The sequence below is a fragment of the Leptonychotes weddellii genome, chromosome 3 (genome assembly GCF_054177405.1).
Source record: "Leptonychotes weddellii isolate Sample4059 chromosome 3, ASM5417740v2, whole genome shotgun sequence".
Lineage (NCBI taxonomy): Eukaryota > Metazoa > Chordata > Mammalia > Carnivora > Phocidae > Leptonychotes > Leptonychotes weddellii.
In genome coordinates this window covers 59,972,124-59,988,137 of record NC_138371.1, presented here as the reverse complement: position 1 = coordinate 59,988,137, position 16,014 = coordinate 59,972,124, and the positions used below count along the sequence as shown (strand labels likewise).

The following is a 16,014-nucleotide window of genomic DNA, read 5'->3' as shown; positions in this document are numbered from 1 at the left end:
GGGTGGGTATTGAGGAGGGCACATTCTGCATGGAGCACTGGGTGTTATGCACAAACAATGAATCATGGAACACTTCATCTAAAACTAATGATGTAATGTATGGGGATTAACATAAGAATAAAAAAAAAAGCAAAAAAAAAAAATAAAAAGGGTGATAAGATACAGCATGACAGGATGGCTACTTTAGACTGTGGGCCCGGACGTGGACATGGCCTCTGATGAGGTGACAATAAACTGACACCTGAAAGAAAGAAAGAATAAGCCTAGAGCAGGAAGCTCGGAGACAGGAAGCAGGGTAAGGGAGAGGAGAGCGGGGAGAGGACCCCAGGTTAGAGGAGGCTAGAGCAAAGGCAGAGATGGATGAAAAGAGATTATGCATGTAAAGAGTACAGCACAGTGTTTGGTGTGGGGAGGGGAGAGGACAGAGGGGAAAAAAGAAGGAGTAGGGTGGGGAGGAGGGCGAGCATGAATGAGAACCCTGAATCCCGTTCAGCTGAGCGGTCTTGGGGAACTCACTTGTCCTTTTTATCTCACCTTGGACTTCATTTTTTTCTTCTGTGAAGGTTTTTCTCAGTTGCAGTTACTACTTGGCCCTGTTCCACTCATAAGAAATAAGTAGAGCCACTGTTCATTAAGAGCCTAAGTGAGTCAGGTTCATTACACGTTTTATGTATGTTTTCTCATTTAATCCTCACAACGACCTGAGGCAGATTATCCTTATACGCTTCTTTATGGATGAGAAAACAGAAGCTCAGAGAACCTACATAACTTGAGCAAGATTAAACACCTAGTAAGTGGTAGAACCCAGCTGAAACCCAGGCTGGTCTGATTTCAAATCCATGTACTTAACTGCTGCACTACACTACTCCTCAGCTAGACTTCCTTTCGGTAATTTCACGTTTGTAAGAACTGTTCACTCCACTCAGTTCATCTTGTTCCTCATTACTTGACTAGCTCTGTGATAGAACACTTGGTTTCTTCTGCTGGCCAGATGTAGACAAGAGAATTTTTTCCTATAGACACAATCCCTCTTACTGATGCAAAATGTCCTAATATAGGAAACAGGGCGTGAGCTTTGAAGTTGTCTGGGTCAGTATGGCATCCAGATTCTGACACTTTTTCTGTGACCTTGGGCAAATCATTTAGTTTGAAACGCCATCCTCCTCATCTGAAAAATAAGAGTATTATTTCTCTGGGAAGCTGAGTGTGAATTAGAAGACATAATGTAAGTAAAGTTCTTAGAATAGTACCTCACAAATGGCAGGTGCAAAATATTAAGTGGTTGCTAAAGAAACAAAAACAAACTCCCCATTTTACAGATAGGAAGACTGATCTGGAAGTGTCTTACTGGGAGAAGAGATGTTCTACTTTCTCTATCCAATTTCCAGGACTCTAGCATTCCATGATGCAAATTCACTGGAACTACTTAAGGTACTCTGTTATATAATATCCTTAACAACGTCCATTCAGGCTGAATTACAAAGAAAGAGCTAATCTGCCGCAGTTCCAGAATCACACATTCTAGGGTTCTGGTGATCAACTGTAATAAGACACATGAAAGTGTTCTAACAGATATGAAATGCTTCAAAAATGCTCTTAAATATTTTCATGAAATGCCATAAATAAGGTAGGTGAAAAAGAAGAATGATGAGAATTTTATGACGTATAACTGGAATTAGAAGGACTTTGGAAAATTGCAGAAGTAGTCAAAAACAAGAGAATATAGCTCAAAAAAAATAAACATAGGACACTTACAAGCAACAAGCGACTTAAAAATACTCTGTATTTATTGGAAATGCAAATGAAAGAGTAGACCCTATTTATGGTATTCTTATAGACAACTGAAAAAGATGTAGACAACAAGTCAGAAATAATGCTGAACACTGAGTTGATTAAGATTAGGTTAAATTTAACCTGAGAGGCTGAGAGCCGCTATGCCAGAAGGTGGCAGGCACGGTAAGGGAAGCAGCTGTTTTCACAGGGTGTGCCTGGGAGTCCCTGCTGACCAAAACTGTCCTGTCGCCCTTCCCGGCCAGATGTTACCGTGTCTCAAGTGCCATCAAGAGATCTAGTCTTCGGGCTAAGGTGAATTATTGCTCTGAGAGTTTACCTATTTCAACTGATTTCACATCCAGATTATTTCTTAAGATCACATTGGCATCGAAAGCAGAAAGAATGAGTTCAACAAAGGGAATGGAAGCTCCCATTCTTTACACTTTTCCAAAAAGAGTTTTCTAGGAATGTCACATATTCCAACTACTCATTAACAGTGCAAATTGTTTAGGGGGCTTACCCTGATTTTGCAAAACTTACCACGTCTTTTGAGTTCCAACAGCAATACAAACCATACATTTATAAAGTTTTTATTAAAATATACTTTTTCTTTTCATACATTATTTACAAGAACATTTTCTCAAACCTTTCAAACAACAGAGAATGTTACAAAAAATTTTAACAAAGAACAAAAGCATTTTGAATGTATTTCCTGAAATAAACAACTAATATTCCTTAGAAAAGATATAGGATACTTAATTACCTCGTATTTAACAAAATATTCTTTATAGAAATGGGTTATAATCTTTACCACAGAGACACCAAATCTGCTCCTAATCAAGAAAGTCAATCAAATAAACCAGCTCCCACTGACCTTCTCCATCAGAAACCCAGCCATTTGACATAGCATTTCTCTTTATATACAATAGCAGCCTCTGCTGGAGAAAGAAAAGTATGCTTCTGTTACAAAGTTTTAGCTCAAACCTATTCTGAACTATAAGAACTGAGACCTGTCATTTCCTGCATAACCAACAAACTAAATTAAACTACCTTTCAAGGCCTCAAAGATATACGGGCCTTATCAAGTATATCCTTCCTGATTTTTGGATAAGTTGGATGAGCTTCAAGAACCTGCAAAAACAAAAAAACAAAAAACAAAACTAAAGCACGAGAACTTGTAAATGATTACTGAGAACTGGAGAGCTACAAAACTTGCTGGAAATGAGCATTACAGTTGAGATTTCATTGTATTAATACTACAAATATAACAACCCTTCTCAAAGGTGACAGCTGAAATGTGACATAACTCATAGTAATAGTAATTAGATGACAACAATAGAATACAAATACATGTGGGAAATACAACAAATATACTTACTTCCTTAATAGATCAGTTGCAAAAAAACAAGTATGTATCAATGATTTTAAGTATTTAGAAAATTTAGGCTATTCACATGATATTTAAAAAACCCTTACAGAGTTATTTTTGACCAGGAGCACACATCAGATTTACCTGGAGGGATTTTGAAACATATAAATTTCCAGGTCTACTGAGTCTAGGAGTGGGGAGATAGTCATTTTTAAAAGAATTCCACAAATGATTCTAATGTATAACTTACATTAATGCACAACCTTAACCTTAATGTGAAATACTGCCTTGCAGAGTTCAGTAATCAATAGCAATCACTGAAGCCACGTATTTGCTATAATGATGCTGAGACAGCGATCTGGGGTAGGAGACATTACATAATTCTTTTCTAAGGCGCTTTTCTTGGAGCTCCTAACCATGTTGAATATAATGCCTTATCTGGAACAATGGGGCAATGCCTTATATATCAGCGAGACAATGTATATATAAAGAAGCTGCCAATTCTAGGGGCGCCTGGGTGGCTCAGTCCTTAAGCGTCTGCCTTCGGCTCAGGTCATGATCCCAGGGTCCTGGGATCGAGCCCCGCGTCAGGCTCCCTGCTCTGCAGGAAGCCTGCTTCTCCCTCTCCCACTCCCCCTGCTTGTGTTCCCTCTCTCACTGTGTCTCTCTGTCAAATAAATAAAATCTTTAAAAAACAAAACAAAACAAAACAATGTATATATAAAGAAGCTGCAAATTCTAGAAGTGTAACTTAAGTATTTGTCATTTTAGTAAGGGATCGTTTAGTTAGGGATCAATTACAGAAATGTAATCGAATGACTTCTAAATAACAGAAATACCTCTTATCTCTAATTTATAAATCTGAATTCTCTACTAACCAGACTTGGACACATTCACAAGAACTTCATTCAGAACAATGGCTTGGAGAATCAGTAGTTTTATTTCACATGCTTCTCCTCTAGCCTCTTTCACTTGATAGAAACATTTTATTATTGGAGCCCCAATTAAAAACATGTTTAAGGAAACTTGATCATTTTCTAAACTTGGAAAGGTGGTAATCTCTCTCAGATGTATGTGATGAGTCATTTAACCAAAACACAACATTCTCTACCTCTATTCATGTACATCTTGAGATGAACTAAAAGTAGGAAATCGTGCAGCTGAAAAGTTTTAAGATATCTAAATTGAAGTGTTACCTGGTGACATATGTCAATGGCATCCACATATCTTTTTGCTTTTAAGTAATTAAATGCCAGTTTGTATCCTGTTAAGACAAAAAAAAAAAAAAGAAAACCGTAATGATGTAGTACTATTTACAGAGCACATGGCTAGCATCACCTTTTTTGCCTCCTCCTTTGTTTGCTTACTCACGGGAGAAGTCTAAAAGAAGGCTGGTGAGCACACTAGAAGAGAGAGGTGATGGGATGATGGGAGGGAGAACAGGTACAACAGAAAATGGAGCTGGAAAAAGGCCTGCAGTGAGAAGACTGCCATCCTGCAAGATGGCTTTTGTAACTTACTAACAAAGTCCCATTTATGTCAGGTTACAGTGCAGACTCATCACTGGACAGTAAACGATACCACAGCTATCCATTTAGATAGCACAGATTTGTTTCGCCCTTAACACGTCAGGCACACTGTTCCGACAGGCAGGAGGTTTGCAGTCCATTAGGAAATAATGTAGGTTATTTAAATAATCACGCAAGTAAGTTACCACTTTCAAAAGTGAGATAAATGGTATGAAAGCAAGGTACGGGCCAAGACCCCTTGAGTAGGAAACCTGGATGGGGAGAGGGCGGTATCAGGCAACGCTTGCAGTCAGAAGGAGGAGGCCTGCACTGAAGCGTGAACACTCTTAGGCAGAGGAAGCTGCTCTGATAACAGGCAGTGGTGGGAGCCACAGGAATGGAACAGACCAGAGTACAACGTGACAGGGCAGAGCAGGTAGGACAGCTGCCCAGAAGAGGGGAGAGTAGTCGTCAGACATTCCACATCAACCATAAGTAACAACTATCGCAAGTACTGATACTGAAGTGCCAGGGTTCAAATACATTTAAAATAAGGTTTTAAGACAGTCTTAAAGGACTGCTGTTTTTCCATAAGAACGCTATGAGAGTTAGCAAACAGAAGGAGATAAGAAAGTAACAGTGGCATTGTACCCACAAATGCGAAGTGATATGCCACGGTGTAAAATAGTATGTAAAAATTCATAAATTTGGTATTTCACTTTATGTCTTACAAATATAAATTAGGTACATTTGAATGCTGCTCCTGGGCCCTAATAAAAGTACCAAAGCATTTTTTTTTTAATTTCAAACAAATATTTGAAAAGAATTACTGGCTAATGTAATCATAAGGTAGTGAACAGTAAGAGAGAGGAATTACCTAAAATTCATAATATTTGATATAAACACACATAAACATACATGCCTATAAAACTGTCAATGATGAAAACAGTAAGTTTCAGAGTTAAACTTGATATCATTACCAAGGAAATGTAAAACAGGCTAAAAATAAAGTCGGTGACATTTAAAAAGGAAAACAATTTAAGATGTCATGCCATGTCAATCATACTTTACATGGAAACTAGAGCCAAAAAGCCTGGATTTCAGTTTTGGTTTCTGGCTTCCTGACTAGCTTGGAGACCTGAGCAAGTCAGGTGAGCTGTCAATTTCAAGTTTCCTCACCAGAACCCCACCCCCAACTCCTAGTGCGATTTTTTTTTTTTTTTAAAGATTTTATTTATCTGACAGAGAGAGACACAGTGAGAGAGGGAACACAAGCAGGGGGAGTGGGAGAGGGAGAAGCAGGCTTCCCGCGGAGCAGGGAGCCCGAAGTGGGGCTCGATCCCAGGACCCTGGGATCATGACCTGAGCCGAAGGCAGACGCTTAACGGCTGAGCCACCCAGGCACCCCCCAGTGCGATTTTAAGATCAAATGAAATACTTGTGAAATGCTTTTAAGTTTTAGAGTGCCACACATATATTAGCAATTTAGTCAATTACTAAATTGGAAGCACAAAGTTTTAATGTTGGAAGAAACTTGATGGATCATCTTGCCCAAAAAATCTGAGAGAGGAAATAAAGGGCCAGAAATGGCGAAAAAAATGTGCACTGCTGTCACATTACACCTGTCAAGCTTATAAAAATTCAACACTATGTAATCGGGGGGGGAAAGGTAGCAGGGGAGGGGAGTGGAGAGAGGAACACGAACACTGCGAACAGTCTCGTTAGTGGTGCCCTGTGCCCCCAGAATGGGTGCAGAGGGGCAGACACAGATGTGTTTTCTTCCTGGCTCTCCGTTCCTGGTGCTTCTCACAGTGATAACACTCAAGCCTGAATCTTACGGAAAGAACAAGACCATGATTTGAAGGATTTCCTGACAACTGAAAAAGTGAAATGCACTGTTAACTTGGCCAGGCAACTGCGGGTGTTAGATGTAATGACCACCTTAAGGAAGAAACTAAAGAATGAATTAAGAGCCTCAGAGAAAACTTACCAATGACAAGTCCCCAGGGAAATTGATAAAATCATCTATAAAATACACAGATGACACAATGGAAGAACTAATGAGTTAGAATCTCTATATTTGCTGAAGTCTTCCAAGGAATAGAATGTTTAAATAATTTAACTTCTAAATGTATACCTTCTATGGAATAAAGTATCAAAATTACATATATTTTTAAAGACATTTAAGGAATTTTCATTTTATAAGCTGACTTGATTCTGTAGGATACAGGATACTTGAGAAGGAAAAATACCATCAACAAATGGTACTGTATTAGTTCCTCTGCCCTATACAAGTCTAGTAAAGTAACAGAACCCAGAAAAATACATGGTGGGGGAAGTCCTGAACTAACAGCAGTTAATGTAAAGATGACCTATCGGACTGCAAATTAAATCTGAGTCCATACCATGACATGGCTGCTAAAGACAGATGCCACCTTAAGGCCGAGTTAACAACTACTAAAATGCCTGATAAAAAAACCAGCTTGATTATACATAATCTTAAGTATAATTCAGGAACTTGTTCATTTCTAGTACAACAAGTCAGGAGGGGCATGGACCAGTAAAACGGCCTTTTCCAAACTCATTTGGCCATGAAATCTAATCTCCTCATACTCAACTCTCTCTTTTCATTTGTTCTTTTTTGTAAAGAAATAACTATTAATATCTCACCAAGTATTCCAAAGCACAGATTGGGAAGCACTATTTTAGAGTTTCCAGGAGACAGCAACAAGGAGGGTGAAAGATTTGGAAGCAAGTCTCAGGAAAAATGGGCGAGTAACTGAGATAGTTTGAAGAGATGCGTTCGGAGAGACAGGACAGAAAGCTGAATTAGAGTATACCACACGTGTAAGAAGGAAAGGGCTCTGTGGGTTGCTCCAGAAAGAAGACCTGGCAGCTTCAATGCAGCATATTTCAGCTCAGTACAAAGAAAGGGAAGAACATAGGGATGAGCTCCCTCACAATGTGGGGGGAGGCTAGTCACTAAGTATATCCTGGATCTGTCTATCTGGTAGGGATGTTGGAGAGCGCATTCCTTGAGTCTATCACTGGAACAAGCTGATGTTTCTTGATGCTCAGGAAAAAAAAAAAATGTCTATGGTCATACTATCAGGGGAAACATGTTCCCTCTGTGACATCCATCACCATTTACATTAGTGTATAAAAGCACAGAGAAGTCCTGCAATAAAGAAACCTACAGAACTTGATTTAATGAAATGTTTTCCTAACTGACCTGACGCGGGAACACTTTTCCCCCCAGCATTACCATTCAGAAATGGCTGAGGGTTAAGGGAGAGAAAGGGGCAGAATTAGATTAGATTTTTTAAAGCTTTAAGGTGACTGAGGACCAGTTTGAATCTCAAGAAATTATACTTAATAACTATTAAGTTAATAATCTATTATGAATATAAAATTTATTTTTTCAGAAGGACTAATAAAGGAAGTTGGCTCTTAATGTATATTTTGTTCTTAGAAAGAAATCAAATGCATTTAAATGAAGATTTACAAATAGAACCCAAGTTTCCAGTGAAAACCTTGTACCTAATTTGTTAAACTCACCGACTGTTGGATTTGTCTGATTGCCATGTTTCCACGCCATCTCATAGTTTAAGGCAGCATCTGTGTATGCTTGCTCTTTTTCCATAATGTACCCCATATATTCATAAGCTTTGCAGCAAGACTGAAGGAAAATGGAAGATGTATTAATAGATTAAACTTGATTTGATGGGGTGCTTAGGACTGTAGAGGTCGACCACATTAAGTCATTTAATGGGCTCATAAAACAATGTTTTTCAACCTTGGCTATGCAATCAAATCATCTATGGGACTTAATAAAAGATTCTAATGAAGCCCGACTCCCATTGCCCCCAGAGTCAGGATTTTTAGGGGACAGGCAAGGGAATGTATATTTTATATATATACATATACAGTTTTTATTACAAATAATTTCAAGTTAAAATTTACAGTGTAATGAACCCCATGAACCTCTATCTTCAACAATTAAATCACGACTAATACTGTTTTAACATCTACCTCCCCATACTCGTCCTTCTGTATTAGCAAATAAAAAATCCTCAGATATTGTACCATCTCATTCATAAATATTTTAGAATGCTTCTTTAAATATAAGGACTTCCTTTAAACAGAACCACAGTTTATCATACCTAAAACGTAACAACTCCTTGGTATTACCAAATATCCAGTCATTATTCAAATTCCAACTGGTCTCAATATAATTTTGTTTTGTCTTTAGTTTGTTAGGATGATGAGCCAAACAAGGCCCACATGTTGTGACTGGCTAAAATGTCTCTTAATTTTCCTTTGATTTAGAGGTTTCCCTTCATTTCTCTCCAGGTCTCCTTTCTTGCGGTTAAATGTAGCAAACAAGAATTTTTATCCTTGAGTTTGTCACAGCCCAGATTTAGTTGAGTGCATCCTTGCGGTGCTTATGTAATGTATTCCCATGTCACCGATATCTGGAAATTATAATTAGACCTAGAGGTTTAAATTTGATTTCGATCTTTGGGGACAGAGGTGAAAGGACTTCAGAGGTCAGTGCCCTGCTGAGCCACATTGGAGCCTGAGGCAAAAGGAAAAATGTATACATGTTTTTGTGATTTTTTAATTGCTAATTTTTTCCCAAACATTAATTTTTACAAATCAAACTGAAAAGCGGGGATGTTGAAATTCACATTTTAAATCTGGATATTTTCTTTATACCCAGACAAAATTTATTATTTTATTTTCCTGACTTTAATGGGAGTAAATATGTCAATAATATTTTCATTAAAATCATTACCCATTGAAAAATACATAAAAACATGGATATGGAGGCATACATTTCCCCTTTTGTTTCTGGCTTCAAAGCGTTCAGCACAGCACTGTCAGATGCTATTTATTTGCCATTTTGATTTAAAAAATATTGCATTAAATTATTTATTATAATAATTTTTATTATAATTTGTTATAATATTCTATAATAATCTTGATTAAATGCTTATTTATCTACAGTGGACTGGATGTTTAAAAAATTCATACATTGAAACCCTCACCTCCAGTGTGATGGTACTAGGAGATGGGGTCTTTGTGAGGGAATTCGGTCACGAGGATGGAGCTCTCACGAATGGGACCAGTGTCCTTATAAAAGAGACCCCAGACAGTTCTCTCACCCTCTCCTTCCACCATGTGAGGATAAAACAAAAAGTTGGTGGTCTGCAACCCAGAAGAAAGCCCTCACCAGAACTGAACCAGGCTGGCATCCTGATCTTAGACTTCCAGCCTCTAGAACCGGGAGAAATCAATTTCTGCTGTTTATAAGACACCCGGTCTATAGGACTTTGTTATAGTAGCACCAGCTGCTGAAGATAATTCCTGAGACTTAAAGTGCCCTTTTAAATTCTGGACCCCAAGTGAGGGTTTGACTTGCTCACCCCGGTCCGGCCCCGTCATAGATGGCATGTTCTTCCCTCAGGAGGCACCTAATATCAGATTCTCTTTTTATGATGTTAAATCCATTCATTAATTGATCAGGGATGGAAAATGGTGATAGTCTATCACTCTTCATTTATTAGCTGGAAAATATCATGAGAAATGTCTCCTTTTATGCTCTATTGTTGCCCAGTAGTATAGTTCACACAGAAAAGGTAGGCTAAGTGCTTAATGCCTTCCCTTTATTTGCTGGCTTCAGAAATAACAGTTCATGAGCATAGTTCAGTGGTGACCAATTAGGTTTTTGATTTTTTTTTCTTTTTTGGATCTTTGTAAACTCATGGGATTTAAACTTATTTGGTGTGTTTCAATCCACTGCAGTTACTATTCTTACTGATAGTTAATGTGTTCCAACTTTGGCTAGTGTGAGTGTCTTCAAGTTGGCTCCTAAGTCCTTGACGTGACTCTAATCATCTTCGATAGCTTCCTTGCCATCTGGTATGACAAGATGGTCTAGTATCATCTTGTACATTTCTGTCCCAGATCTGGATGATCTCCATCTTTTAATTATACAATTCAAGGTTTCTAAGCTCTAGTTCCTGAATCTCATGCTTCCAATATTGACATGTCTAATCAGCCAAACTGGCGCCTCTGAAGTAGCCATCGTGTTCAACCATGCAATATATCGCTGTCAGTGTTCTGGCAAACTGAAATTCTATCTGTACTGAAACCCTAATTCCCCCGTAATCTTGCTTAATCCTAGACTAGGCATGTAAGGGTCAGCCATCTGGCAGTTTACATTTTTCTTTTTCCTTTTTTTTTTTTTTATTGAAGTATAGTTGACCCACAATGTTACATTAATTTTAGGTGTACAACAGAGTGATTTAACAAGTCTATACCTTATGCTGTGCTCATCACAAGTGCAGCTACCATCTGTTATTATACAGTACTATTACAATATCACATACTCCCTATGCTGTACCTTTCATCCCCATGACTTATTCATCCCATAACTGGAAGTCTGTATCTCCCATTTCTCTTCACCCATTTTGCCCATCCCCTTACTCCCGAGCCCTCTGGCAACCATTAGTTTGTTCTTTGAATTTATGAGTATGTTTGTTGTTGTTGTTTGTTTAGATTCCACATATAAGTGAAATCTATGGTATTTGTCTTTCTCTGACTTATTTCACTTAGTATAATACCCTCTAGGGTCATCCATGTTGTCACAAATGGCAAGGACTCATTCTGTTTTATGGCTTATAATATTCCATTGTATATATATGCCACATCTTCTTTATTCGTTCATCTATCAATGTACACTTGGATCACTTTTTATTTTTTTTAAAGATTTATTTATTTATTTACTTAGAGAGAGAGAGAGAAAACATGAGTGGGGGGAGGGGCAGAGGGCCTAGAGGGGGAGAGAGAGAGAGAGAGAGAAGCAGACTCCCTGAATTAGTACTTTCATTTCCTTTGGGTAAATACCCAGTAGTGGAATTATTGGATCATATGGTATTTCTACTTTTAATTTTTTTGGGAAGGTCCATACTGTTTTCCATAGTGGCTGCACCAATACACATTCCCACCAAAAAAAAAAAAGGAAAAAGAAAAATGTAAACTGCCAGATGGCTACCCTTACGTGCCTAGTCTAGGATTAAGCAAGATTACAGGGGAATTAGGGTTTCAGTACAGACAGAACTTCAGTTTTCCATAGTGGCTGCACCAATACGCAGTCCCACCATCACATTCCCGCAAGAGTTTCCTTACCTCCACATACTCGCCAACACTTGTTATTTTTTGTCTTTTTGATTCTAGCCATTGTGACAAGTATAAAGTAATATTTCATCATGGTTTTGATTTGCATTTCCCTGATGGTTAGTGATGTTGAGCATCTTTTCATGTGTCCATTGTGGCCACCTGTATGTCTTCTTTGGAAAAAATGTCTATGCAGATCCTCTGCCCATTTTTAAATTGGATTATTTGGGGGTTTTTTGGTGTTGAGTTGTACAACTTGTCTGTATCTTTGGATAGTAATCTCTTACCAAATATATCATTGCAAATATCTTCTCCCACGTATAGACTGCCTTTTTGTTTTGTTGATGGCTTCCTTCTCTGTGCAGAAGCTTTTTATTTTGGTGTGATCCCAACAGTTTATTTTTGCTTTGTTTCCCCTGCCTGAGGGGTCTGGGAGTTTAGATTTTTGAAAACCTATTAATGAGAATCTGTTTTCAAGCACAATTTAACTTAAAATTAGATGTACAGACTCTAAATTGATAAATGGCTTGATGTTTTAGGTTTTTAAAGTTCCTAAGAAAATAACTTAATAGCATTAGATGATCATAACTCTTTAAAAAACAAATGATCCACTTTGTAATCTAATATGCTGAAAATAAAACAGATTTACTACGATTAAAATGTTGAAGTAATTGCTATGAATCTGTAAGGATAAATATCCTCAAGTTTCTAAGTTAAGTACAATTATTTTTCAACAAATACTAACAAATTCTTAACTTAAAAAATGATAAAACCTTTTTTTGTGACTAAACACCAAAATGCACTGTTACTAAAAGGCCTTGGATTTCCACAGACTTGAAGATTTTCAATTTCATACCTAAAGATAAGGACTTTTTAATAAACAAATTAAATGCTGAAAATACTTGTACCCACAAAATGTATTATTCATAGTGGATTCTAATAATGTGAAAACAACATGCAGCTGCGGTAAATTCATCTAGAGTATTTCTTAATAGGAGGGACAGACGTCCGCAATTAACGTTCTTCTGCAATTTTCATTAGGTCTGGGATGAGCTCGATAATCACAGGCAAATGCTTGACATTCCATAAACACTCTCTGTAAGTGGGGCATACCACAGCTGAAACTTGAAACTGCATAAATCTCTATCTTTATTTTCAAGAGCAAACGGCTTCTTTCTTCTTATTAATGTTTATTCCCTGATTGTGGTAAGAATAAACATTTAATTTTCAAAAAACACACAGGAACCCTTAGAAATGGACCATCATTCTATAATAACCTATTACAGAAAACTTTCACATCGAAGGTTAACAGTAATTTTTTACTCTTCGGTCACCTACCTTATTATGACGCAGGCACCGTTTCAGCAGCTCTTCCGCCATGTCGTATTTTGCTGATTGAATATAAATATCGGCAAGCAGCAGCCAACCCTTCTCAAAGTCCTCAGCATCAATAGGATTCCAGTTCATTTTTGCAATCCGCTTCAGCTGGTTTCTGGCTCGTGGAGTCTGTTTCAAGATCATATAAGCTGTTGCCATTCCCAGAAGTGCTGGAATATGATCCTTCTGTAAGAACGCAAAACTTCAGACCCCCAGATCCACAAACACAGATGTCCTATGTTTAAAAGGAAACATGGCAAGTAGCAAGGGCCTGTGGACTCCGTATCTGGCTCCTCATAGATAACTGTGATATGGTCATTCTTTAATGCACCAAGTAACCTCAAGCTACCATGAAGAAACTTGGTCAGGCACCACGTGGTCAAAATAATCCAATAAATACGCAGATGCCATAACCACACGATTCAGACAATTAGGGCGACTTGATCTTTAATGGGACTGACTAGCTATTATGGTTTTATATAGAAACAGAAAAAAACAAAATTCTATTTCAACATAATCCTAACTGGAACATTTGTGTTTCAGATTCAGCATTTTGGCTTCTTAGTTCTTTCACTTGTAAAACAAGAATGAGATTGATTTACCTGCAAATGATATTCCTTACCTACACGAACTTGTACTGACTTATCTATATTGACTTTTTATCAAAACTGACTTCTATTGCTCCTTTTCCCTTCCTACTTGTTTTATTCAAAAGCTTTTTCACTCAATAAAGTTTGACCAATGAAATGTTATAAACAAGGCATGTGATTAATTAATCACTTGGAAATTATGAAATAAATTCATGCCTTAAAATACTTGTAGACTTAGAGTGCAGCTTCTTCATAGTGTCTGTAAAACACAATGTTCTTTTAGAGGGGAGTTCAGTGTCAGGAAATGTCACTCTGTGAAACCAACAAACTAATAAGAATTGGTATAAAATGGAAGCTATTGGTAATCTACCCAGGAAACCAAATTACCTAAGCAATATGTGTATATCCCTGATAAAACAAGGGTGTCTTCTTATATTTCAGCAGAGGGACTGTGATGTTTTTATAAAGGGGAAGGCTTCAGGTTAAAATACAAATAAAGAATGAGCAACTGTGATATAGAAATTATAATATCAAGACTATAATAAAGGTACACGGTGAGATAGAAAGTTTGGGTAACCAATAAGGAACACTGCAAAAGGAGAATAGAGCAGTTTGTTCATTGTCCAACACCAACCATGGTTGGAAGTCAGAAAAAACCCTGGAATAGAGAAGGACAATTCCTTAGAGCTTGATGAAAATAATTTTTCAGAAGATAAAACTTCTTTGGTTGTAATTCTATGCCTACCCACAAACTTCCAGTATGTGATTTGTCCTTCTAATTAAGGAATGGCAAAAAGGTTTGAGTGCCAAATCCAGCCAACTGGTAGTAGGTTTCGGAGACACGAGGGGTATATCATCCATTTATTGAGGACCCTTTCCCCCTGCCTCCTCCTGTAGAAAGGAAAGAAAGTAGAGGCCTGCTCTGAATTTGTCAGCCAGGTCCTAGAACATTCCAAGCCAAGAAGGGTCCCGTAAACATGTCCAGATCTAGTCACATGCTAAAAATATCCCACACTATACATTTAAAAATAAGCTCTCTGATTTTAAAATCCCACACCCTGAGTTTGAGTAGAATTACTCAATACCTCACAGCTTGATCACTACTGAATGAACTCAAGAATAGTTTCTAAAAGTACAAACCTGAGTTCCAACCCCTGCATTAGACCCACGTGTCTTTTCTGGTGCAGACATCCTAAGGTGTTCAGCTGGCTTTCCTCTGTCTTTCTCAGTCACTCTGAGCTGCAACAACTTTAGATCACAGAGGACAATACAGCCATGTTACAAACAACACACCCTTCAGGTTCAAGGTGACAGGATGAAAGCAGGTGGAAACATTTTGCTTGGGTTTAAGGTATCTTGCACTGCTTCCTCCCCTGACTTCCTGTCACGTAACTCTTTTTCAATCAATCTGAATGCCACATAGTGTCGTGAATAGACAGGATGCATCCCTGCCTGCGTGCTTTTGTTCATATTTTCCCCTGCCTCTAGAATGTATCTTCTCCATCTCTGCCTGTGGAAATGCAATTTATCGTGGTTCTTCTTAAATCATACTTCTCCACAAAAGGGCCTCCCCACTCTCCTAATATTGTTTCCTACAGCACTTTTACCTGCAACTCTAGAACAGAATGTAATAGATTTTGGTTTGTACACAGTCAGTATGCTTTGCCTCATCTTCCCTGGATTGTGATAAACTTGACAGAAGAGACTGTCCTTGGTTTATCTTTATGATTCCCCCACTGTCCTTAGCACCCACTGGCTGCTTAACGAATATTCATTATATTTAATACATGCAGCTTATGAGTTAAAAGGAAAAAATGCAAGATAAAACTCATTGTTTCTGAAACTTCATGCATCAGTCTTTGGCTGGTATGGTCAGTTGACAGATTTGAGGATAGCGTATTACTAATCACATATGTAAGAATGGTAAAAAATAATGCAGTCTCATCAACACAAGAAACCGGTATTTCTAGGAAATAGCCACAATGTCACTCACAGCTTTTGGTGTTCTCTCAAACATCACACTTTAAACTCTCTCTCCTACTTCGGGTCTCCATTTGCCAGCCACTGTCATCCATCCGCTGCCCCGTGGCCTGCCCCCTGAGAACATTACTTCACAGGCAGCAGACGGGCCCTGCTCTAGGATGTCGTTGCTGCGGGAGCTACGTGCTGTTTAGTTCCAAGGTGGCTTACAGTGCTGATAAAATGCCATCTAGGA

At 38.1% G+C, this 16,014-nt stretch overlaps 1 protein-coding gene across 8 annotated transcripts in view; it reads right to left on the bottom strand.

Annotated features, from left to right (window-relative positions):
- Window positions 1–16,014, bottom strand: part of TTC21B (tetratricopeptide repeat domain 21B) — an 89,626-nt gene that overhangs the window by 11,617 nt on the left and 61,995 nt on the right. For 2 of the 8 annotated variants that reach the window (XM_081814264.1, XM_081814268.1), the window contains 5 exons: window positions 14,940–15,047; window positions 13,171–13,395; window positions 8,209–8,329; window positions 4,339–4,406; window positions 1,340–2,711 (listed from right to left, as the gene is read on the bottom strand). In XM_081814264.1, coding sequence (XP_081670390.1) covers window positions 2,607–2,711; window positions 4,339–4,406; window positions 8,209–8,329; window positions 13,171–13,395; window positions 14,940–15,047 — 627 coding nt within the window. In that variant the 3' untranslated portion in view covers window positions 1,340–2,606. Of the gene's footprint in view, window positions 1–1,339; window positions 2,905–4,338; window positions 4,407–8,208; window positions 8,330–8,800; window positions 12,262–13,170; window positions 13,396–14,939; window positions 15,048–16,014 lie in introns of those variants that run through there. The other 6 variants (XM_081814265.1, XM_081814266.1, XM_081814269.1 and 3 more) reach the window with 6 other exon arrangements.